This window comes from Chiloscyllium plagiosum, unplaced genomic scaffold (genome assembly GCF_037043375.1).
Source record: "Chiloscyllium plagiosum isolate Xiang-an unplaced genomic scaffold, Cpla_swu_hap1 HiC_scaffold_5, whole genome shotgun sequence".
NCBI classification, from domain to species: domain Eukaryota; kingdom Metazoa; phylum Chordata; class Chondrichthyes; order Orectolobiformes; family Hemiscylliidae; genus Chiloscyllium; species Chiloscyllium plagiosum.
This window is the reverse complement of record NW_028270143.1, coordinates 133,000,936-133,024,401: the sequence shown is the minus strand read 5'-3', so window position 1 is coordinate 133,024,401 and position 23,466 is coordinate 133,000,936. Positions and strand designations below refer to the sequence as shown.

The 23,466-nt window shown below is 50.6% G+C and overlaps 2 protein-coding genes across 6 annotated transcripts in view; one reads left to right on the top strand and one right to left on the bottom strand.

Moving 5' to 3' along the window:
- ppp1r16a (protein phosphatase 1, regulatory subunit 16A) overlaps positions 1–21,786 on the top strand; it is an 85,678-nt gene extending 63,892 nt beyond the window's left edge. For all 5 annotated transcript variants that reach the window (XM_087987690.1, XM_087987689.1, XM_087987694.1 and 2 more), the window contains exons 3-11: positions 6,843–6,913; positions 8,291–8,436; positions 9,456–9,559; positions 10,557–10,681; positions 12,991–13,116; positions 14,259–14,334; positions 15,401–15,530; positions 17,943–18,114; positions 19,612–21,786. In XM_087987690.1, coding sequence (XP_087843816.1) covers positions 6,843–6,913; positions 8,291–8,436; positions 9,456–9,559; positions 10,557–10,681; positions 12,991–13,116; positions 14,259–14,334; positions 15,401–15,530; positions 17,943–18,114; positions 19,612–20,037 — 1,376 coding nt within the window. In that variant the 3' untranslated portion in view covers positions 20,038–21,786. The remainder of the gene's footprint in view (positions 1–6,842; positions 6,914–8,290; positions 8,437–9,455; positions 9,560–10,556; positions 10,682–12,990; positions 13,117–14,258; positions 14,335–15,400; positions 15,531–17,942; positions 18,115–19,611) is intronic.
- Positions 21,787–23,053: 1,267 nt separating this feature from the next.
- The window catches only part of LOC122550350 (WD repeat-containing protein 97-like), a 205,292-nt gene continuing 204,879 nt past the window's right edge, over positions 23,054–23,466 (bottom strand). The window contains exon 24 of the mRNA XM_087987688.1: positions 23,054–23,426. Coding sequence (XP_087843814.1) covers positions 23,224–23,426 — 203 coding nt within the window. The 3' untranslated portion in view covers positions 23,054–23,223. The remainder of the gene's footprint in view (positions 23,427–23,466) is intronic.

The window sequence follows — 23,466 nt, the reverse complement described above, 5'->3', positions numbered from 1 at the left end:
ACGATTCAGAAAAGATTTAGAAGGACGTTGCATAGAAGTTTGAGAGGTGACCTTGCAGAAGTTTATAAAATAATGAGGGGCATGGATACAGTTAGTGGTAGTTGTCTTTTCCTTAGGATGGGAGATTTCAAGACGAGAGGGCACAGTCATAAAGTGAGAGGAGAGAGATTTAACAAAAGACATGAGGGCAACCTTTTCACACAGAGGGTGGTTCATGTGTGGAATGAACTTCCAGAGGGTAGGGATGGATGTGGGGACAGTTACAAAGTTTAAAAGACATCTGGTAAGTACATGAATAGGAAAGGTTTGGAGGGCTATGGCCAGGAGCAGGCAGGTGGGGCTAGTTTAGTTTGGGATTATGTTTGGCATGGACAGGTTGGGCCAAAGAATCTGTTTCTGTATGACTCTGTCTGACAATAAAAGCCTAATCTGGGAGGGTCTGATGGGATAGCGTAGAGGCGTTTTTATTGTCTGTCTTACCCTGTGCTGTACCAGTCCTAGGAATGTTTGAAAGGGAGCTGCCAAAAGAACTTACTTTTGGTTTAAAAAAAGTTGAGGGATGTTTCCTCCTGCCCTGTGCTATGCCTGTCCTCTGAGTGTCTGATGGGAAAGTGTAGAGGGGCCTTTTAAGTAATTATGGCAAAGGATAGAACTTTAACTTTTTGATCAGTTTTAAGTTGGACTAAAACTAATTTTGATATTAGACAGGAATTTTCAAAAGTTAATGGGGGAGGCTATTCACAGGAGGAGAAAGTGAGGACTGCAGATGCTGGAGATCAGAGCTGAAAATGTGTTGCTGGAAAAGCGCAGTAGGTCAGACAGCATCCAAGGAGCAGGAGAATCGACGTTTCGGGCATAAGCCCTTCTTCAGGAATGAGGAAAGTGTCCAGCAGGCTAAGATAAAAGGTAGGGAGGAGGGACTTGGGGGAGGGGCGTTGGAAATGCAATAGGTGGAAGGAGGTCAAGGTGAGGGTGATAGGCCAGAGTGGGGTGGGGGCGGAGAGGTCAGGAAGAAGATTGCAGGTTAGGAAGGCGGTGCTGAGTTAGAGGGATTTGACTGAGACAAGGTGGGGGGAGGGGAAATGAGGAAACTGGAGAAATCTGAGTTCATCCCTTGTGGTTGGAGGGTTCCTCGGCGGAAGATGAGGCTATTCACAGGTAAAGGGACAGATGGGAAGTGGGAGGCATTTAAGGATGAGATAACGAGAGTACAGAGTCAGGACGTTCCTGTTAGAGTTAGGGGCGAGGCTGGTAGGTGTGGGGAATGCTGGATGACTGGGAAGTTGACTGGTTTAGAAAAAGGAGGATATAAGTCAAGTGTAGACAGCTGGAATCCAGTGAATTCCTAGAGGTGTATAAGGGTATGGAATATACTTAAGAGGGAAATCGAGAGGCCAAAAATGGGACAAGGAAAAACACTATTAGCTAAAGCTAAGGAAAATCCAAAGATTTAAAGGAGTGAATATGGCCCTGTAAAGATCAACAAGGCCGTCTCTGCATGGAACCGCAGGAGGTGTGTGAGATACTAAACAAGTATTTTGTATCAGTGTTCATTGTGGAGAAGCATATGGAAGCTAGGGAACTTGGGGAAATAAATTGTGCTGTCTTGAAAAATCTCCTTATTACAGAGAAGTTGCCAGAGATCTTAAAATGCATAAATCCCCAAGACCTGATCAGGTGTACCCTAGAACTCTGTGGGAAGCTCGGGAAGTGATTGCTGGGCCCCTTGCTGAGATATTTGTATTATAGATAGCCACAGGTGAGGTGCTGGAAGACTGTAGGTTGGCTAACATGGTGCCACTGTTTAAATATGGTAAGGAAAAGCCAGGGAAAGACAGACCAGTGAGCCTGACGTCGGTGATGGGCAAGTTGTTGGAAGGAATCCTGAGGGACAGGATGTACATGTATTTGAAAAGACAAGGACTGATTGGGGATAGTCAACATGGCTTTGTGCGTGGGAAATCATGTCTCTCAAACTTGAAGAGGTGACAGAGGATTGATGAGGGCAGAGCGGTGGATGTGATCTATATGGACTTCAGTAAGGCATTCAACAAGGTTCCCCACGAGAGACTGATTAGTAAGGTTATCATAACATCATAGAATCCATCCCTACAGTGTGGAAACAGCCCCTTCAGCCCAACAAGTCCACACTGACCCTCCAAAGAGCACCCACCCAGACCCATTCCCCTATCCTATTCCTCTATATTTACCCCTGACTAATGCACCTCACCTACACATCTGTGAACACAATGGGTAATTTAGCATGGCCAATTCACCTAACCTGCACACCTTTGGACTATGGGAGTACCCGGAGGAAATCCAAGCAGACATGGGGAGAATAGGCAACTCCACACAGTTGCCCGAGGTTAAATCTCATGGAATACAGGGAGAACTAGCCATTTGGATCCAGAATTGGCTCAAAGGTAGAAGACCGAAGGTGGTGGTAGAGAGTTGTTTTTCAGACTGGAGGCCTGTGAGCAGCAGTTTGCCACAAGGATCAGTGCTGGGTCCACTGCTTTTCATCATTTATATAATTGATTTGGATGTGAACATAGGAGGGATAGTTAGTAAGTTTGCAGATGACACGGAGCAGAATGAGTAGGGTAGTGATCTCAGGTTTGCTACCAGTGCCACGAAATAGTGAGGTGACGAACAGTCAGTGAGTGCAGCTTAACACATGGCTACGAGGTTGGTGCAGGAGGGAGGGTTTCAGATACCCAGACCATTGGGATACATTCTGGGGAAGGTGGGACCTGTACATGAAGGACGGGTTGCACCTGAACTGGAGGGGCACAGATGTCCTGGGTGGGAGATTTACTTGTGTGGTTCGGGAGGGTTTAAACTAGTTTGGCGGGGGGGTGGGAACCGGACCTGCATATCTGCAGGGATTAGTTTTAGATGGGGCAGTGACAGGATGCAGTGAACCTATCGGGAAGGTTTCTCACGTGATGAAACAAAGGGATCGGCTAAAGTGTGTCTGCTTTAACGCAAGGAGCATTGGAAATAAGAGTGATGAACTTCGAGCATGGATCAGTACTTGGGGCTATGATGTTGTGGCCATAACGGAGACGTGGGTTTCAAAGGGGCAGGGATGGTTGTTTGATGTTCCAGGGTTTAGAACATTTAAAAAGAACAGGGAGGGTGGAAAAGAGGAGGGGGTGTAGCATCGCTAATCAGAGAGTACATCACAGCTACAGAAACGAAGGTAGTTGAGGAAGGTTTGTCTACTGAGTCAATATGGGTGGGAGTTAGGAACAGCAAGGGAGCAACCACCCCATTGGGGGTTTTCTACAGACCCCCTAATAGCAGTAGAGAGATTGAAGAACTCATCGGCTGGCAGATTTTGGAAAAATGCAGATGCAGCAGAGTTGTTGTTATGGGTGACTTCAACTTTCCCAATATTGACTGGAACCTCCTTAGTGCAGATAGTTTGGATGGAGCCATTTTTGTCAGGTGTTCAGGAGGGTTTCCTTACTCAGTATGTAGACAGGCTGATGAGGGGAGAGGCCATTTTGGATTTGGTGCTCAGCAATGAGCCAGGACAGGTGTCAGATCTCAGGTGGGAGAACACTTTGGTGACAGTGACCACAACTGCCTCACATTTACCACAGCCTTGGAGAGGGAAAGGAGCAGTTACCAAGGGAAGATATTTAATTGGGGAAAAGGAAATTATGACACTATCAGACAGGAGTTGGGAAGTACAGATTGGGAGCAATTGTTCCACGTAAAGGGCATAGCAGACCTGTGGAGACTGTTTAAGGAGCAGTTGTTGCGAGTGATGCATAAATCTGTTCCTCTGAGACAGGCAAGAAGGGGTAAGATTAAGGAACCTTGGATGACGATGACAGGAGCTTCTCGTCAAAAGGAAGATGGTACCTTTCATAAGGTGGAGGAATCCAGGATCTAGTACAGCTTTAGAGGATTACAGGCTTGTTAGAAAGGAGCTCAAAATTGGATGGAGTGGCAGGAGGGGGCAAGCAAAAGGCTTGGTACGAAGGATTAGGGAGAACCCAAAGGCATTTTACTCATATGTGAGGAATAAGAGAATGATCAGGGAGAAGTTAGGACCGGTCAGGGATAGTGTAGGGAACTTGTGCGTGGAGTCTGAGCAGATAGGGGAAGCCATAAATGAGGTTTTTGCTTCGGTTCTCACTAAGGAAAGGGACCTTGTTGTGAATGAGAACTTTGAGGAGCTGGGATACAGGTTTGACCAGATCAAGATTAATGAAGTTGATGTGCTGGAAATTTTGGCAAACATTAAGATTGATAAGTCCCCAGGGCCAGACCAGATTTATCCCAGGCTGCTCCGGGAAGTGAGAAAGGAGGTTACTAAGCCACTGGCGAAGAACTTTTCCTCCTCACTCTCCACGGGAGTTGTACAGGAGGACTGGACGGAGACAAATGTTGTTCCTCTTTTCAAGAAGGGGAATAGGGAAATCCCAGGCAATTACAGACCAGTCAGTCTTGCGTCTGTAGTCAGCAAGGTTTTGGAAAGAATTCTGAGGGATAGGATTTATGACTATTTGGCAAAACACAGCATGATTAAAGGCAGTCAGCATGGCTTTGTGAGGGGCAGGTCATGCCTCACAAATCTTATTGAGTTCTTTGAGGAGGTGTCAAGACAGGTCGATGAGCAGTGGATGTGGTGTATATGGATTTCAGCAAGGCATTTGATAAGGTTCCCCATGGTAGGCTCATTCGTAAAAAGTCAGGAAGTATGGGATACAGGGAGATTTGGCTATCTGGATTCAGAATTGGCTGGCTGACAGAAGGCAGAGAGTGGTTGTAGATGGAAGGTATTCTGCCTGGAGGTCAGTGTTGAGTGGGGTCCCTCAGGACTCTGTTCTTGGGCCTCTGCTCTTTGTAGTTTTTATAAGCGACTTTGAGGAGGTTGAGGGGTGGGTTAGTAAATTTGCTAATGTCAAAAAGGTTGGAGATGCCAATGATCGTATCGAGGGCTATTGCAGGCTGCAGTGCGACATAGACAGGATGCAGAGCGGGGCTGAGAAATGGCAGATGGAGTTCAACCTGGATAAATGCGAAGTGATGCATTTTGGGAGTTCAAACTCGAATGCTGAATATAGGATTAAAGACAGGATTCTTGGCAGTGTGGAGGAACAGGGGGATCTTGGTGTTAGTGTGTAGATCCCTCAAAGTTGCCACCCAAGTGGATAGGGTTGTTAAGAAAGCATATGGTGTTTTGGCTTTCATTAACAGGGGGATCGAGTTTAAGAGCCACGAGGTTTTGCTGCAGCTCTACAAATCCCTGGTGAGACCACACTTGGAATATTGTGTCCAGTTCTGGTCGCCCTACTGTAGGAAAGATACAGAGGCTTTGGAGAGGGTGCAAAGAAGGTTTACCAGGATGCTGCCTGGACTGGAGGGCTTGCCTTATGAAGAAAGGTTGAATAAGCTCAGACTTTTCTCTCTGGAGAGAAGGAGGAAGAGAGGTGACCTGATCGAGGTATACAAGGTAATGAGAGGAATAGATAGAGTCAATAGCCAGAGACTTTTCCCCAGGGCAGGATTGACTGGTATGAGGGGTCATAGTTTGAAGATATTAGGAGGAAGGTATAAAGGAGATGTCAGAGATAGGTTCTTTACACAGAGAGTTGTGAATGCATGGAATGCGTTGCCAGCGGTGGTGGTGGAAGCAGAGTCATTGGGAACATTTAAGTGACTGCTGGACATGCACATGGATAGCAGTGAGTTGAGGGATGCGTAGGTTAGGTTATTTTATTTTACATTAGGATTAAACCTCGGCACAACATCGTGGGCAGAAGGGCCTGTTCTGTGCTGAACTTTTCTATCTATCTACCTAGCTACCAAAATTGGAGGTGTAGGGAACAGTGAAGAAGGTTACCTCAGAGTACAATGGGATCTTGATCAGATAAGCCAATGAACTAAAGCGTGGCAGATGGAGTTTAATTTAGATAAACATGAGCTGCTGCATTTTGGACAGGCAAATCAGAGCAGGACTCATACATTTGATGGTAAGATACTGGGATGTGTTGCTGAATTAAGAGACCTTGGAGTGCAAGTTCATAGCTCCTTGAAAGTGGAGTCCCAGGTAAACTGGGTGGTGAAGACATTTGTTTCGCTTGCCCTCATTGGTCAGAGCATGGAATTGGGACACTGTTATGCTTGCCCTCATTGGTCAGAGCATTGAGTTGGGACACTGTGTTACGCTTGCCCTCATTGGTCAGAGCATTGAGTTGGGACACTGTTGCAGTTGTACAGGACATTTGCGAGGTCACCTTTAGAATACTTCACACAATTCTGGTAACTCTTCTATAGGAAGAAGGTTATTAAACTTGAGAGGGCTCAGAAAGGATTTATAAGGATGTTGCCAGGACTAGGGGGTTTGAGCAGTTGGGAGAGGCTAAATAGACTGAGACTTTAAGCCCGTGCTGTCCCTGTCCTGGGAGTGTTTAATGGGGACAGTGTAGAGGGAGCTTTACTCTGTATCTAACCCTGTGCTGTCCCTGTCCTGGGAGTGTTTAATGGGGACAGTGTAGAGGGAGCTTTACTCTGTATCTAACCCCGTGCTGTCCCTGTCCTGCGAGTGTTTGATGGGGGGACAGTGTAGAGGGAGCTTTACTCTGTATCTAACCTCATGCTGTCCCTGTTCTAGGAGTGTAAAATGGGAGTAGTGTAAAGAGAGTTTTACTCAGTGGTTAACCTCTTGCTGTCCCTGTTCTGGGAGTGTTTGATGGATGTATGGGTTAAGGTTCTGGGTGTCCTGATTTTGACCTAACCCTATACAGTACTGATATTGTTGAATTGTTTGGAATGAACTCACTGTGTCCAAGTCTGAATGAGTGATTTTTCCTTCCTTCCAGTTCGGCAGTTATTGGAGAGTGGAATGGCCCCAGACTTGTACAATGAAGATGGTTTAACTGCACTGCATCAGGTGAGTGAGCGATCTTGGAGCTTTGTCTGCCAAAGCTGGTGTCACTATGTGACCAGTTTCCCTGTACTGCTGTATCTGAGCACTCTAACCCCCATCCATGTCCAGCTTCTCAGTGAGTATTTCTGATTAACATTCTCAGCTCAGCCACCTGCGTGGAGTTAAATCCAGGGAAAACCTGGACCCTCAGACCTGACGCTTCTGCTGCTAAAGGAGGCCATTCAGCCCATTGTGCATATCATGGCTCTTTGAAAAATAATTTCTACTTACCTCATTGCTCTGCCTCATCCTGTCCCACAAACGTCTCCTTTTCGAATACCATTGTTGTCGCCTCCCTCTCGATTTGACGATAACAGCTACAGAGCATCGTGGATTCCTGCCACAGGTTTTTGTGACTGAACAGGCTGGCACCCAACCCCCAGACCTTTGGGCTATGGGCCAGGACATCAGTCAGGGAGTGGGAGTAAGTGTGTAAAATCTAACATCCTTCCTACAACTGGTCACCCTGTTATAGGAAGGATATTATTAAGCTGGAGAGGGTTCAGAAGAGATTTACCAGGATGTTGCCAGGAATGGAGGGTTTGAGGTATAAGGAGAAGCTAGATTGGCTGGGACGCATTCCCTGCTAGAGGTTGAGAGGTGGCCCTACAGAAGTTTATAAAATCATGAGGTATGGGTCGGGTTAATGGTAGTTGTCTTTTCTCTAGGGTGGAGGATCTCCACGCTAGGATGCACATTTTTTTAAGGGACAGGAGAGAGATTTTAAGACACGAAGGACAAATGTTTTACACAGAGGGTGGTTTGCCTGTGGAGTGAACTTCCTGAGAAGCCGGTGGATGTGGGTACATTTACAAGGTTTAAAAGACATTTGGATAGATACAGGAACAGGAAAGGGGCCAGGAGCAGGCAGGTGGGAGTGGTTTAGTTTGGGATTATGTTCGACATGGACTGGTTGGACCGAAGGGTCTGTTTCCGTGCTGTATGACTCTATACTGCGTCCACGTCTTTGCTACTCCTCAGACACTCTGTCTCATCATTTCAGACATTTGGGCTCATAATATGAAGCCCTCTGATGGACAGGTGGTGACCATTTTGAATGATTGGTTGTGAGCTCCTCCCAGTCATTATGGTCAAAGCTGCCATGCGTCAAGGAGAACATCAGAGTGCCTTAGTCAGTTTGCCTTGTCCTTCTCCAAAACACGAGGCATTAGAGAGCTGAGTGAAAGGGCCTGGGTGGGGGGGTGCAATGGTTTTCTTTCCAAACATATGCACAGGGTTAGGGATCCAGAGCAGTGGTGCTGCTAGGGGAGCAGCTGCAATCTGACCCCCCAGTGTTAATGCTGGAAAAGCTGTGACTCCGTCTCCTGCCTTGTTTTACAGTGCTGTATCGATGACTATGAAGAAATTGTCAAGCTGCTGCTTGAGGCGAAAGCTGATGTGAATGCGTGTGACAGTGAACTGTGGACCCCACTGCACGCAGCTGCCACCTGTGGACATTTACACCTGGTGCAAGAACTCATCCAACAGTTACGTACTGCTTCACTCGCGAGTCCCTGTAACCGAAGGACAGGCAGGTTTGAGGAGGGCTGGGCCTGAGCGGCAGAGGTGGACCATACAGCACCTCACATGGCCGTGTTACAGTTGATTGTGCTGGTTGCTGCAGACGCTACCATGGTTTTGTGAGCCTTGCCAAGTGATCCTTTTCCTCAGATGGCCATTGGCACCACACACGAGTGAGGATTCAATTCATCGTAGCTGAGCCCAGCCTCTCCTTAGCATCCTTTGGAATGTAGCTCTCACTGACAATGCCAGGGTTCTGCTGCCCTTGAGTCAAGTATCTCATCATCAGGCTGTTTCACAGGGCAGTTAAGTCCATCAGTTTGCTAAGAATCTGGAGTCCCCTGTAAGCCAGACTGGGTGAAGTTGGCTGATTTCCTTTGCTATGAAGTTTTTACAACAATCAATATTAGTCATCAGTAGTTTACTAATTTTATTTTCCAGATTAATTAATTAAATTCAAATTCCACCAGTTTCTGTAATGGGATTTGAGCCCGACGCCTGGAGCATTAGCCCCTTGGTTACTAATCCAGTGGCCTACCCACTACACCACCATGTTCCCCTGCCCAAACATATCGCTATAGTTAACACGTGTAAGGATTAGAAATCCTGATTTCCTTCCCACTGCTGCTAGCCCAGACGGGTGTCTGTGGAAACCCGCCAGTACGTTGTTGGGTTCTGAATGCACAGTATCATTTAGGGTTTCTGTGGAAAGTTGTCAGTAGCTGTTTTCCTTGCCCATTGCTTGGTGAAGTGCACAAGGCTCCCTCTGTGACAGTTAGGAGAAAGTGAAGACAGCAGATGCTGGAGATCAGCGTTGAAGAGTGTGGTGCTGGAAAAGCACAGCAGGTCAGGCAGCATCTGCAGCACCACACCCTTCGGCTCTGATCTCCAGCATCTACATGTTCTGCTTTTCCAGCACCACACCCTTCGGCTCCTTCTTCTGTGACAATGCCTGGTTTCTGATTGTGATCCTTTCTCTACACAGCGGTGCCAATCTCATGGCTGTCAACGCTGATGGGAACATGCCTTACGACTTGTGTGAGGACGATGTCACTCTGGACTACATTGAGAGTGCAATGACCCAACAAGGTGCGTGGTCCTGATTTGGCTGTATTTCCAAACTGGGAAAGTTGCCGGTCACTGTGGGATGCTCACACAGCCCTGACTGGTGGTTTTTATTCATTCCTGGCATATGGACCAGCATTATTGGCCTGTCCCTTGTTGGTGTTGCGAGTTTACCTTGAAACCCTACAGTCCATTTCCTCTCACCTGAGTGATAAAACTCTCGGAGTTAGGAGCAGGAATAGACCATTCAGCCCCTTGAGCTTGCTGCACTGTTCATTAAGATCACAGCTGATGCTTTAACTGCACTGCCCTGCCCCTATGGCCCTCCACTTCCTTTTTTCTAATTCAAACCTGTCTAACTCAGCCTTAAATGTGTTCAATAATCCAGCCTTTGCTTGCCGCCTTAATCGGTGGTCGTCTTTGGAACTCTCCATCTGAGATGATCAGTTTCTGCTCTGCTACATACGACTAAAGTCAGAATCACATGACACCAGGTTATACTCCAACAGGTTTATTTGAAATTACCTGACAAAGAGGCAGCGCTCCGAAAGCTTGTGATTTTAACTCAACCTATTGGACCATAAGCAGGTGTGGTGTGACTTCTGACTTTGTCTCGCCCACCCAGTACCTGCACGTTATGTTACCTTGGAGATCTTGGTCTTGAAACTGTCTGCTGCTCTCCACTCCTCTGCTTCAACCTTGTCAATCCCCCTCAGGGTCTTAAGAGTTTGACTAAGATAGGCCCGTGAGTGTGGGCCAAATCTGTGCAACCCTCTCCTCCACAAGGCAACACCTTCATCAACCAAGTGAACCTTCTCTGAATGTACTCTGGGTATGGCATCTCCTCCATGCATGAGTACGATCACGAATGCTTAGCGGTAGGCCTGGACTGTGACTGCCATTGAAATGGGTTGGAGCCTCACATCACTACTCCCATCCAGGGGTTTTGCAGCATGGTTCTCGGGACATGATGTCTCAGGACAGCTTTGGAATTCCGTTAAGTTTTTGACATTCCTTTCAGATATCACTCAGGAAAAAATTGATGAATCCAGAATGGCAACTGAGAGATGGATGATTGAGGACGTACGGCAGCTATTGGAGAGCGAGAGCGACCTGAATAGCCAAAATGATGTGGGCACTTCTCTGGTATGAGTCTTAGAGTCATACAGCATAGACGCAAATCCTTTACTCCAACTCATCCATGCTGACCAGATATCCCAACCTAATCTAGTCCCATTTGCCAGCACCCGGCCCATATCCCTCCAAACCCTTCCTATTCATATACCCATCCCAATGCCTTTTAAATGCTGTAATTGTACCAGCCTCCACCACTTCCTCTGACAGCTCATTCCATACACGTACCATCCTCTGTGTGAAAACGTTGCCCCTTAGGACCCTTTTAAATATTTCCCCTCACCCTAAACCTATGCTCTCTAGTTCTGGACCCCCCCGATCCTGGGAATAAGACCTTGGCTCTTCACCCTATCCATGCCCCTCATAATTTTGTAAATCTCTATAAAGTCACCCCTAAGTCTCTGACCCTCGAGTATAAACAGCCCCAGCCTGTTCAGCCTCTCCCTATAACTCAAATCCTCCAACCCTGGCAACATCCTTGTAAATCTTTGCTGAAGCCTTTCAGGTTTCACAACATCTTTCCGATAGGAAGGACGCCAGAATTGCACACAATAATACAACAGTGGCCTATTCAATGTCCTGTACAGCAGCAACATGATCTCCCAACTCCTGTACTCAATATTCTGACCAATAAAGGAAAGCATACCAAACACCACCTTCACTATCCTATCTACCTGGGACTCCACTTTCAAGGAGCTATCAACCTGCACTCCAAGGTCTCTTGGTTCAGCAACACTCCCTAGGACCTTACCATTAAGTGTATAAGTTCTGCTAAGATTTGCTTTCCCAAAATGCAGCACCTCGCATTTATCTGAATTAAACTCCATCTACCACGTCTCAGCCCAGGGAGTGGTGGAGACAGTCGTTTAATATTTTTTAAGGCAGAAGTTGACAGATTCTTAACTAACAAACAGTACCAGGGATAGGTAAGGATGTGGAGTTGAAGCCACAACTTGGCTTGGCCATGATCTTACCGATGGGCAGAGCAGGCTGGTGGGGATCAAGATCCTGTTGTACTCTGAGGTAACCTTGTTTGCTGTCCACTACTCCTCCAATTCTGGTATCATCTGCAAACTTGCTAACTATGCCTGTTATACTCACATCCAAATCATTTCTAAAAATGATGAAAAGCAGTGGACCCAGCACCGATCCTTGTGGCACACCACTGGCCACAGGTCTCCAGTCTGAAAAATAACCCTCCAACACCTTGTACCTTCCACCAATTTTGTATCAAGTTGACTAGCTCTCATGTGATCTAGCCTTGCTAATCAGTCTAACGTGCGGAACCTTGTCAACACCTTGACGTCCGTATAGATAACTAGTCCACCTCTGTGACTCTGCAAACCACCCAAATAAACATGCCCCCTCCTCCTGACCCTGTCCTGACACTCCCCTCCTTCACCTCTTGTCAGTGCCTCATCCCAAAATGTGCTGGTTCCTCCTGCGATTCACATCCAGCATCTCTGGCTCTCCAGTCCTTAGACCACGTGGTCACTTCTCCTCACTCATTTCTGGCCATTTATTGCCCATCCCCAGACAGCTGCACAGAGTGAGCCACATAAGCTGCTGCAGTCTGTTTCCTGGAGCTGCTGCCTCAGTGCTGTGGGCCAAGGGAGCAGCTTTTCTGATTCTCTGCACTCTTTGATAAAATGAAAGGTTTTACTCGCCCATTGTGCAGGGCAGTAAAGAATTAGCCAAACTGGGCGTGTCACAGAGGTCACCTCCAAGCCTCCCCCCATGAACAGAGGAACATTCGGGTTAGGTGTAGGAGTAGGCCATTCAGCCCCACCAGCCTACTCTGCCCATTGGTAAGATCATGACCAAACTAAGTTGTGGCTTCAACTCCACATCCTTACCAATCCCTGGTACTGTTTGACCCCATTGTTAGTTAAGAATCTGTCAACTTCTGCCTTAAAAAATATTGAACAACTGTTTCCACCACTCCCTGAACTGGCAAGTGGGGAGTATTCCATCACACTCCAGACTTGTACCTTGGACAGGCTTTGAGGAGTCAGGGGGTGAGTTAGCACCGTGTTGCTAGCCTCTTACCTGCTCCTACAGCCCCTGTGTTTATGGGGCAAGGCCATTTCAGACTCTGGTCAGTGGCAATCTCCAGGATGTTGATAAAATGCAGGAAATGTTTAAGTCAGGCACAGAATGGGAGCTAGGGTTACTATTTGGCTAGAAGCATTCCTTACTGCCTCTAGTCTCTTTGTTGCTCTTTAGCCCACTTCTGCCTTGTGTTGTCCACACACTGTCCCTATCACCAGGCTTTAGAGAGCTGCTGCCAGTATTTCAGTTTGTGTTTGTGTGTTGTCCAGCTCCACATCGCTGCAGCCAATGGATACACAGATGTTGCTGACTTGCTGCTGGCTCACAAAGCCAAAGTGAACCTGAAGGACGCTGATGGCTGGGAACCACTGCACGCCGCAGCCTGTTGGGGACAGGTCAGTGTGTAACACCTCCCTGATACCGACTGACCGACAGATGGACAGGCAGCAGGGCTGCCCAGCTGGGGGGGAGGGGGGAGCAAGAGGGGCAGCCCTGGGTCACGGCTGCACTGGGAGGGGGCAAAGAGCACAGCCTACCCTGGGTCAGGGTGGAGGAGGGAGTGGTGAATGCTGTGGGATGGGGAGGGGCAGGGGGTGGTGAATGTCACGGGGAGTGGCGGAGCAGGGTCAGGGAGCATTGAGTGCTCTGGGGCGGAGCAGGGGGGTGGTGAATGCCCTGGGGAGGGGGGTCGTGGTGAATGCCCTGGGGCGGAGCGGGGGAGCGGTGAATGCCTTGGGGCGGAGCGGTGAATGCCCCGGGGAGAGATGGGGCAGGGGGGTGGTGAATGCCCCGGGGAGGGGTGGGGCAGGGGGGTGGTGAATGCCCCGGGGAGGGGTGGGGCAGGGGGGTGGTGAATGCCCCGGGGAGGGGTGGGGCAGGGGGGTGGTGAATGCCCCGGGGAGGGGTGGGGCAGGGGGGTGGTGAATGCCCCGGGGAGGGGTGGGGCAGGGGGGTGGTGAATGCCCCGGGGAGGGGTGGGGCAGGGGGGTGGTGAATGCCCCGGGGAGGGGTGGGGCAGGGGGGGGTGGTGAATGCCCTGGGGAGGGGTGGGGCCGGGGGGTGGTGAATGCCCCGGGGAGGGGTGGGGCAGGGGGGGGTGGTGAATGCCCCGGGGAGGGGTGGGGCAGGGGGGGGTGGTGAATGCCCCGGGGAGGGGTGGGGCAGGGGGGTGGTGAATGCCCCGGGGAGGGGTGGGGCAGGGGGGTGGTGAATGCCCCGGGGAGGGGTGGGGCAGGGGGGGGTGGTGAATGCCCCGGGGAGGAGTGGGGCAGGGGGGGGTGGTGAATGCCCCGGGGAGGAGTGGGGCAGGGGGGTGGTGAATGCCCCGGGGAGGAGTGGGGCAGGGGGGTGGTGAATGCCCCGGGGAGGGGTGGGGCAGGGGGGTGGTGAATGCCCCGGGGAGGGGTGGTGAATGCCCCGGGGAGGGGTGGGGCAGGGGGGGGTGGTGAATGCCCCGGGGAGGGGTCTTGGGTCTGAGCAGAATGCATTGTGTCCACCTCCTCCTGTTTCAGTTTCGGTACTCCTCTCGCTGTTACAGGTTGATATGGTGGAGCTGTTGCTGGCTCATGGTGCCAGTCTGAATGCCCGATCGATTCTGGATGAGACTCCAATAGGTAGGAAGCACCATTTCCAAACGCGGCTTATATCCACAATGAGCAGCATGGTTACACACACTCCACAATACAGCATCTCGGCAAACAATCAGGCACGCGGACCCCTCCCCCGGCACACACCGGCAAGGGTGCGGGAAACTCAGCAGATCTGGCAGCATGAGTGGAGAGAGAAACCGAGTTAACGTTTCAGGTCTCTAACCCTCGATCAAGGCAGTGAGAGTGTTGTGATGAAAAGCCATTGAGCTGGAACACAAACTGCCCAGCCTGCTGAGCATTTCCAGCACCCTGTGCCCCCTAAAGCAGTTGTTGTGGGTGAGAGGGCATTGACGGTCAAGTTAACATTGATCAAATATCATGTTGTACGTCATCATCTCATACAGTCAGCCTACACCATTCACCTCTGGCAAAGCAGACCCCCCCCCCTTCTCAGTGATGTGTTACCGTGGTTCCCCCCCCTCGTGACCCCCTCAGTGATGTGTTTCCCCCCCCTCGTGCCCCCTCCTCAGTGATGTGTTACCGTGGCCCCCCCCTCTGTGATGTATTACTGTGGCCCCCCCCTCTGTGATGTATTACTGTGGCCCCCCCCCTCAGTGATGTGTTCCCCCCTTGTGCCCCTCCCTCAGTGATGTGTTCCCCCCCTCGTGCCCCCCCCCTCAGTGATGTGTTACTGTGCCCCCCCCCTCACCCAGTGATGTTACCGTGGACCCCGCCTCTGTGATGTGTTAACATGCCCCCCCCGACCCAGTGATGTTACCGTGGACCCCCCCCAGTGATGTGTTCCCCCCTCGTGCGCCTCCCTCAGTGATGTTACCGTGCCCCCCCCCCATTGATGTGTTACGTGCCCCCCCCCCCCCAGTGATGTTACCGCGTGCCCCCACCCAGTGATGTGTTCTTCCCCCCCCCCCCCGCGCCCCCTCAGTGATGTGGTACCGTGCCCCGCCCCACCCAGTGATGTGGTACCGTGCCCCCCGCGCCCCCTCTGTGATGTGTTACCGTGGCGCCCCCCCCCCTCTGTGATGTGTTACTGTGCCCCCCCCCCCCCTCAGTGACGTGCTGCCTTTTGCAGATGTCTGTGGGGATGAGGAGCTCCGAAGTAAGATGCTGGAACTGAAACACAAACACGACGCCATCATGAAGGCCCATGACAAGCACAAGACTGCCTTACAGCGACGGACATCCAGCGCAGGCAGCAGGGGGTGAGTGATCACCGAGGGGGGGGGGGATCCACTACAGGGAGCAGGGGGTGAGTGATCGGCAGGGGGGGGAGAAATCCACTACAGGCAGCAGGGGGTGAGTGATCACCGGGGGGGGGGGGATCCACTACAGGCAGCAGGGGGTGAGTGATCACCGGGGGGGGGGGGGGAGAAATCCACTACAGGGAGCAGGGGGTGAGTGATCACCGGGGGGGGGAGAAATCCACTACAGGGAGCAGGGGGTGAGTGATCACCGGGGAGGGGGAGAAATCCACTACAGGGAGCAGGGGGTGAGTGATCACCGGGGGGGGGAGAAATCCACTACAGGGAGCAGGGGGTGAGTGATCACCAGGTGGGATCCCGTACACAGAACAGAGAGTGAGTGATCGCACGAAGATCTCCTACGGGAGTAAAAGGTGATTGACTATTGGGAAGCCTGTTTGGTGAATCGAGAGGGAGAGTCCATCAGGGATCTAGTGCTGGCAGCAGAGGGTGAATGAAGATCTGAGGGGTCAGTACTGGAAGGAGGGAGTGAGCATCCATCAGAGGATAGCTTTTCACTGAGATAGGGGTGATTAGAGATCAGGTCCAGGGAGTGTCAGGGATCCAGTGAGGGGAGCTGAGGGTGATTGAGATCCTGAGGGCTCCAGATCAGGTGTCGGAAACATTCCATGGATCACATTTCAGTGCTGCTCTCCAGGCGGTGTCTCCTGCTGAGATGGGGAGAGTTACTTAGGGGTGGACCTCCCTTCGATTTTCCCCCTTCCCCTGGGGTGTTGTTTGTCTGATCGCTGTGTGTGAGGGATCAGGCAGGGGGTGGGATCCTGCAGCTCATTGTGTCTGTGTCCTAGCACCTTGCTATTAATGTGATCAGATATTGGGTTTCTGATTAAATTATCCATCCATTAAACAATATTATTTACTCTCCTCTTGTGGTGGGGCTTCATCAGCACAGTTTGATTTGTATTTGTCCACAGACTACAATCTGTCAGTAAGATAAATACCCTTAGAAATCTCTCTCACCCATGATTACGTTCAAAACTACAATCCCTGCATGTATAAACATTGGACCATTGCCTTCAGCCAGACCCCTCCTCTCCCCTGGGAGAGAGTGAGGACTGTAGATGCTGGAGGTCAAAGTCAAAGACTGTGGTGCTGGAAAAGCATGGCAGGTCAGGCAGCATCCGAGGAGCAGGAGAATCAATAGGAATGAGGGGGTGGCCCAAGGAGACTGAAAAATAAATGTGGGGGGGTGCAGGAGTAAGGCTGGGGGGGGGAGGGGGGGGCAAGGTAACTGGGATTATGATAGATAGGGGGTGATGGTGATAGATCAGAGGGGAGGATGGAATGGATAGGTGGGAGGAAGGTCAAGAGGATGGTGCAGAGTTGCAAGGTTGGGGGATGGGAAATGAGAAAACTGGTGAAGTCTACAGTAATCTCGTGTGGTTGGAGGGTCCCAAGGCATAAGATGAGGTGTTCTCCCTCCAGATGTATATGCAGGTTGGTGGGGGGGAAGATGGGGACCAGGGGGGATCTGACCTTGTTGTGATTGGAGGGGTGAGGTTCGAGGGTAGAGCTGCGGGAAGTGGAGGAGATGCGCTGCAGGGCATCGTCGACGATGTGGGACGGGCAATTGCGGTCTTTGAGCAAGGAGGCCATCTGGGATGTTCTATGGTGGAACTGGTCCTCCTGGGAGCAGATACGGTGGAGGCGGAGGAATTGGGAATAAGATGATGCTCCACCCTCCTCTCCGACCTATCATCATTACCCTCACCTCCATCTACCTATTGAGCTCCCAGCTACCTTTCCCAACACCCACCCCCCCCCACACCCCCCAATCCCACCAATTTATCTCTCAGCCTCCCGGGGCTCCCCCCTCATTCCAAATGAAGAGTTTGTGCTTAAAACATCCATTTCCGGCCCCCCCACCCCAGCCAGCGTTGCTGCCCCCCCCCGCCCTCCCCATGGCCTGCGTTCCCCGCCCCCTCCCCTCCCCTACCCTCCCCACGGCCTGCGTTCCCCCCTCTTACCCCGGACTGCGTTCCCCATGTCTTTCCTGTGCCTTGTTCCCAATTCCCGTCCTCTCCCCTGTCCCTAAGCCCACAGCTGCAACAGCCCCCCCCCTCAGTCCTTGGTTCCCAGCCCCCTGCTCCACCTCTTGTTGTCTCTTGCATGCTGCCTTGTGGATTTCCATCTATGTCTGCCCCTCCAACCATGGATCGGGAACCCCGAATCTCCAGCCCCCGCGGGGAGCTGTGACCCCCATGGTCCCCCCCCCCCCCCCCCACTGCCGTGCCCTCAGGCTGTGATGAGCTGCACTGCTCCAGCCCCCTCCTGGTTCTGTGTGAGCCCATTCTAAATATTGCACAGGACTCATTTTGCTGTGCCCGGTCTCTCTCTCCCTCTCCCTAACAGGAAGGTTGTCCGTAAAGTCAGTGTGACGGAGCGGAACAATATGTACCGGAAAGAACACAAAGAGGAGGCCATTGTCTGGCAGCAGGTGGGCAGCAAGGAGAGTGACCCCGAGCTCCAGGACGAAGAGGATGAGGATGCTCAGACTGACTCCGAGCTAAAGCAGCACGGATTGGTAAGGACAAGGAGGATCGGAAAACGCAGGGAGGAGCCGGGCAGGAATCCCAGGTGGAACAGATCCAAAACCTTCACCTGGAATTCAACAGGGAATGGTCACCAAGGGAATGAGAAGACCCCATAAAGAGAGGTCCTTAATAATTAACATTAACTGGGTTGGATATTCAGCGATTTGAGGGCTACTGTGTGGGGTTGGATTTGCAGGAAAGCAGGTTGGACCCCTCACTGTTGAGTGTTCAGGGTCAGGGGTCCTGGGTGGAAGGTGCTTACCAGTGGAACACTCCACGCTGTTTTGGTTTTATTAATGCTATGTCTCAGTGAACAGTGCAGAGACCCCACTCAATCCCTGCTGCTCTAACTCCTCCTCGAATTTCCTTCTGATAATTTCCACTTCCCTCAGTCTCTCAGGGGCAGAGAGTTCCAGCCCATAGCACCCTCTCATTCCTCATCCCTTGCTGCTCAAAAGCAGGAATTTTGTTCCCTAATCCTTGCATGCTCAGCAAGAGCAGACCAACTACTCCCATTCCCTCTGTCCGTTCTGCATAGCCCTTTTTCAGATACTAATTCTCATTCTCTGTTCTTGTTAGTACACTCTCAGGCAATGTATTCCAAACCTACCCACTCAGCATTGCTACTTTTACCAATTACATGAAATCTGTGTGCCCTGCTATGTGACCCTTCTATCAACAGGAACAGTTTATCCTGCTCTGAGCCCTTCTGATCAAATCTCCTATTAACCTCCGTGTAAAACAGCCCTATCCTCTCCAATGATAAAATCATCGATGCCCTACATTGTGGAAGCAGGCCTTTTGACCCATTGAGTTATACTGACCCTCTGAACAGCATCCCACCCACACAGCCCAGCTCCCTATTCCAGCGACCCTAATCCACACCGTTATACATCCCTAGGCACTATAGGCAATTTCCCATGGTCAGCATACCTAACCTGCACATCTTTGGACTATGGGAGGCAACCCTAATCTATCCACTTCACTAAAGACCCTCCTGCCTGGAGCCATTTCTCTGATATCTTCATATCCGCACCCCCCGATATCTTCCTACCCACCCCAAAGAGCAGTGACCAGAACAGGACATAATTTACCAGTTGGGGATGCCAGTGTTCTGTTTTTAAAACTGTCTGATCATTATAAGGTTGCTGTTTGTGGGATCTTACTGTGCGGATACGAGCTGACCGTTTCCTATTTTATAACCATGATGACCCTGTGAAAGGCTTCAGGAGATTGTGAAAAATGAGTCTATCCTTCTTTAAACAGCACCAGCCCCTCTGTCTGTCCAAGCTTCAGTATCTTGCAGCCCCATCTTTATCTTGAGTTCCCTCAAAATAATTTTAGTTATTAGTGAGTAACGACCGATTTAGTTAGTTTGCTGTGTCATTGGTTCTCTGGAGTAGCGATATTCTGAAATGTCCTCAGCAGCTGATCGCTGTCCTGGTTTGTTACTGAAGATTTAACCGTCTGTCCACGTTGTGTTTCAGAGTGCCACTGCCCGAGTGATGAAAGGTGATGAGGGTCCGAGTGAGGCGAGGTGGGCCAGTGGTGAGCTGACTCTGAGGAATGGCTCTGCCGTTCTGGCCACTGCTCTGGAACAGGACGCCAAGGGGCTGGCCAGCAGAGAGGAGCCACCGTCTGATCTGAGCAGGGAGAAAGCTCACCACACTCTGGCTGACCTGAAGAGGCAGCGGGCAGCTGCTAAGCTCCACAAGCAGCTGGTTCCCGAGGAGCAGTCGGTGAGAGAATCGGCTGAGAGTGTCGTGGCTCAGCCTCCAAACCAGAGCCCTCCTGAACAGAACTCCATCTACTTCACTGCAGCAAGCGGGGACCCTCCGCTGGTCAGATTCAAAGCTCCCGTGGAGGAAGAAGCTCCAAGCGAGAAGTCTGGGCGATGCTGTAAAATGATGTAAAGCTTCGAGAGTCTGCGGTGGGACAGAGGGCCCCAGCAGGACAGCCTGTGGGACGGACAAGGATCGGAATGTCCACACCTTGGGAGCCTGGTCTCTGAGCTCCATCTGCTGCTTTAACCTGGACATTTCTGCTCTACAAATACTTTACTGTTTGGGCTGGATGGGGGTGGGGGAAGGGGAAGAAAGGCTTTATTTCTATAAAAACACACCGTTCCCCCATTCCCTGCTCAACACCAGCTGCTCTCGACTGCCAGAAACATTATGGAATACCAGCAAATGCATCCAGGGATCAGAGGTGTTTGTGCCTCTGGTACTCAGGAGCTTTTGGGAAGCAGGCAGCTCTCCAACTGCGCTACACCAACCAAGCAGCTGCTAGTGTGGCGGTCAGTTTCATTGATCTGCCTGCCTCTGGAGTACAGACCGCACAGCCCCTCCGTGCTGTTGCTGTGGTCAGTCTACCCCAGTCAGCACATGTACCTGAGGCACTGTTCCCTCACTAGCTGGAGTTACCCACTCCCCACGCTACATTCCAGAAAGAGATTTCACCAGCAGCAGGCTGGCCCTGTCGACTCAGATGTGCTTTTACTGACGGTGCTCCAGCTGGTTAGCTATCCAAATACAAAGCTTTGTGTGTATGTGTCTCAGCTTCGTCAAACAGACAGTCTCACGGAGAGGCTGTAGATGGCCTGGTTAGAAAATCTTCAACAGTTGCCCTTTTTAGGAGCACCTGGTTATGCAGAGTACAGTCTCCAGGAGTTTGCCCCCTGTACAAAACCTGCACTGGGAGTGTATGGTGTAGAGGGAGCTTTACTCTGTATCTAACCCCATGTTGTCCCTGTCCTGGGAGTGTTTGATGGGGGACAGTGTAGAGGGAGCTTTACTCTGTATCAAACCCCGTGCTGTCCCTGTCCTGGGAGTGTTTGATGGGGCGACAGTGTAGAGGGAGCTTTACTCTGTATCTAACCCCGTGTTGTCCTTGTCCTGGGAGGGTTTGATGGGGGGACAGTGTAGAGGGAGCTTTACTCTGTATCTAACCCCGTGCTGTCCCTGTCCTGGGAGTGTTTGATGGGGGGACAGTGTAGAGGGAGCTTTACTCTGTATCTAACCCCGTGCTGTCCCTGTCCTGGGAGGGTTTGATGGGGGGACAGTGTAGAGGGAGCTTTACTCTGTATCTAACCCCGTGCTGTCCCTGTCCTGGGAGGGTTTGATGGGGGACAGTTTAAGAATAAAACAAAACAGCACAGGAACATGCCCTTCCATACTAAAACTGTCTTCCCTTACAGGATCCATATCCCTCTATTCCCTTCCTATTCATGTATTCGTCCAGGTTCTTATTGAATGCTGTGATTGTGTCTGCTTCCGCCACCTCCTCTGGCAACGTGTTCCAGGCGCTCACCATCTTTTGAGTGAAAAATCTGCCTCTCACATTTGTTGTAAACTCTTCTCCCCCCCCCCCCCCCCCCCCCCTTTTTGCACCTTGAGGTTTTGTCCCTCAGTAAGTGTAAAGGAAGCTGTACTCTGTATCTAACCCTGTCCTGGGAGTATTTGACGGTGGACAGTGTAGAGGGAGCTTTACTCTGTACCTAGCCCTGTGTATGATGAGGAACTGTACCCAATGAAGTATTCCAGGTCCCATCCCTGACATCAACCACCTGAGAAGCACAAATGACTTTTCTTAATTATTTTCAAAAAAGTAATGTTAATAAATGTAATATATTCTGATACAAATGTGATTGATGAAGCGTTGATGTTGTGGGTGCTCAGGGCAGTTTCTGCTCCTGGTGAAAGTATTCTCAATTTGAAAAGGGTGAGCGTGTTTGGGTTTTGTTACGATGGTGCCCATACTCTGTTTCCTAACTCTGTCCCCTCAGATATTGCTGCTGTTACCTTTCCCAGACCTTAAGAATATTATTGATTTCCTCCGTCAGATACACTAACACTGGTCATTTGGCCTTTCAGTGTGCCTCTGTCAGTATATACTTTTCCATTATCCAGCCTTCTGTTTAAATGCATCAATGCTATCCAACTCAGTACCTCCCCAAGGTTCATATTCAACCTGCCCTCTGGGCTCAGAGGTTTCTTATGACTGCATTTACTCTTGACATCTGAGAACATAGACCAGTACAGTGCAGGAATAGGCCCTTTGGCCCACCATCTGTGTGCTGGCCATGTTGCCATTCTAAACTAAGCCCATCTTCTTGCACCGGGTCCATATCCCTCTATTTTCTGCGTGTTCATGTGCCTAAACGCCTCTAAACATTGTCATTGAATCTGATTCCACCACCTCCCCTGCCAGCCCCCAGATCCCGACTCATTCTCACATGACCACTTCCATCTAGAAGGACAACGTTAGCAGAAACATGGGAATACCACGCCCTGCAAATTCCCCTCCAGGCCATCCTGACTTTGGAAATATAATTGCTGTTCCTTCAAAATCCTGGAATTCCCTCCCTCAGGGTCTTTGTGGGTCTACCCACCAGCACACGGACTGCAGCGGGTCAGGAAGGCAGCTCACCCCCACCTTCTCAAGGATAGCTCTGCACAGGCAATAAATGCTGGGCCAAGTCCTGGGAATGAAAAATAATCACATTGATAGCTACAGCTGACCCGTTTTGTTTTGGGGGGGGGGGGGGGAGAGAAAGAGGATGGATAAAGAATGGGGAGAGAGGACCGGATTGCCACTCCCCTTTGTGTGACGTGCTGCCTGACCTTTCTGTGGAACGGACTGGCTCCTGTGTTAGGGTTTGTTTTTACTCCCACATGGGACATTGGCGTCTCTGGCTGAATGTCCCTACTCCTGCCTCCTGGGTGTGGCTCTGAGGGAGTCCATGTTACACATTGGCACCGTGCCCCCTCTTGATCTTCATGTCCACAACTGAGGCAGCTGTTCGACTACAGAAGGCACCACTGGTAAGCCTGGAATTGATGCGTTGAGTGAATGGAACACCACCTCAAGGTGAGTCTCCATTCTCCTCATCACTCTCGCTTAGATAACAGACCAGACACAGCCATCAGCATGTTTAATCATTTCTTACAGTACAAACTAGGTGTTCAGACTCTGGCACAGTGCTCTTATTCCCATGGATATCAATTTGGGGCGGGGGGGGGGTGTGGTTTGACCGTTTGTAAAGTGTTATCAGTGTTCCATCAGCCAGGCTGGGAGATGAGCGGGGCTGAAGGGTGCTGTCAGCTGTAGCTGGACACAAAGGAGTGTTCCAGGATGAAGTATTTCTGAGCAGAGTGGCGGAGGGTGATGAGGACATGTTGGATGGGATAGTTGTCAACGACCGAGGGGAAAGGATTGAGGTTGATCTTTGGCACCTTGAGTTTGATGTATCGGCCGATATCAAAAGTCAGCGATCCGGAGACAATGGGCGGCAGGTGGAGCTCTAGGGAAGAAGCAGAAGATTAGAATTCACCCGAAGCGAT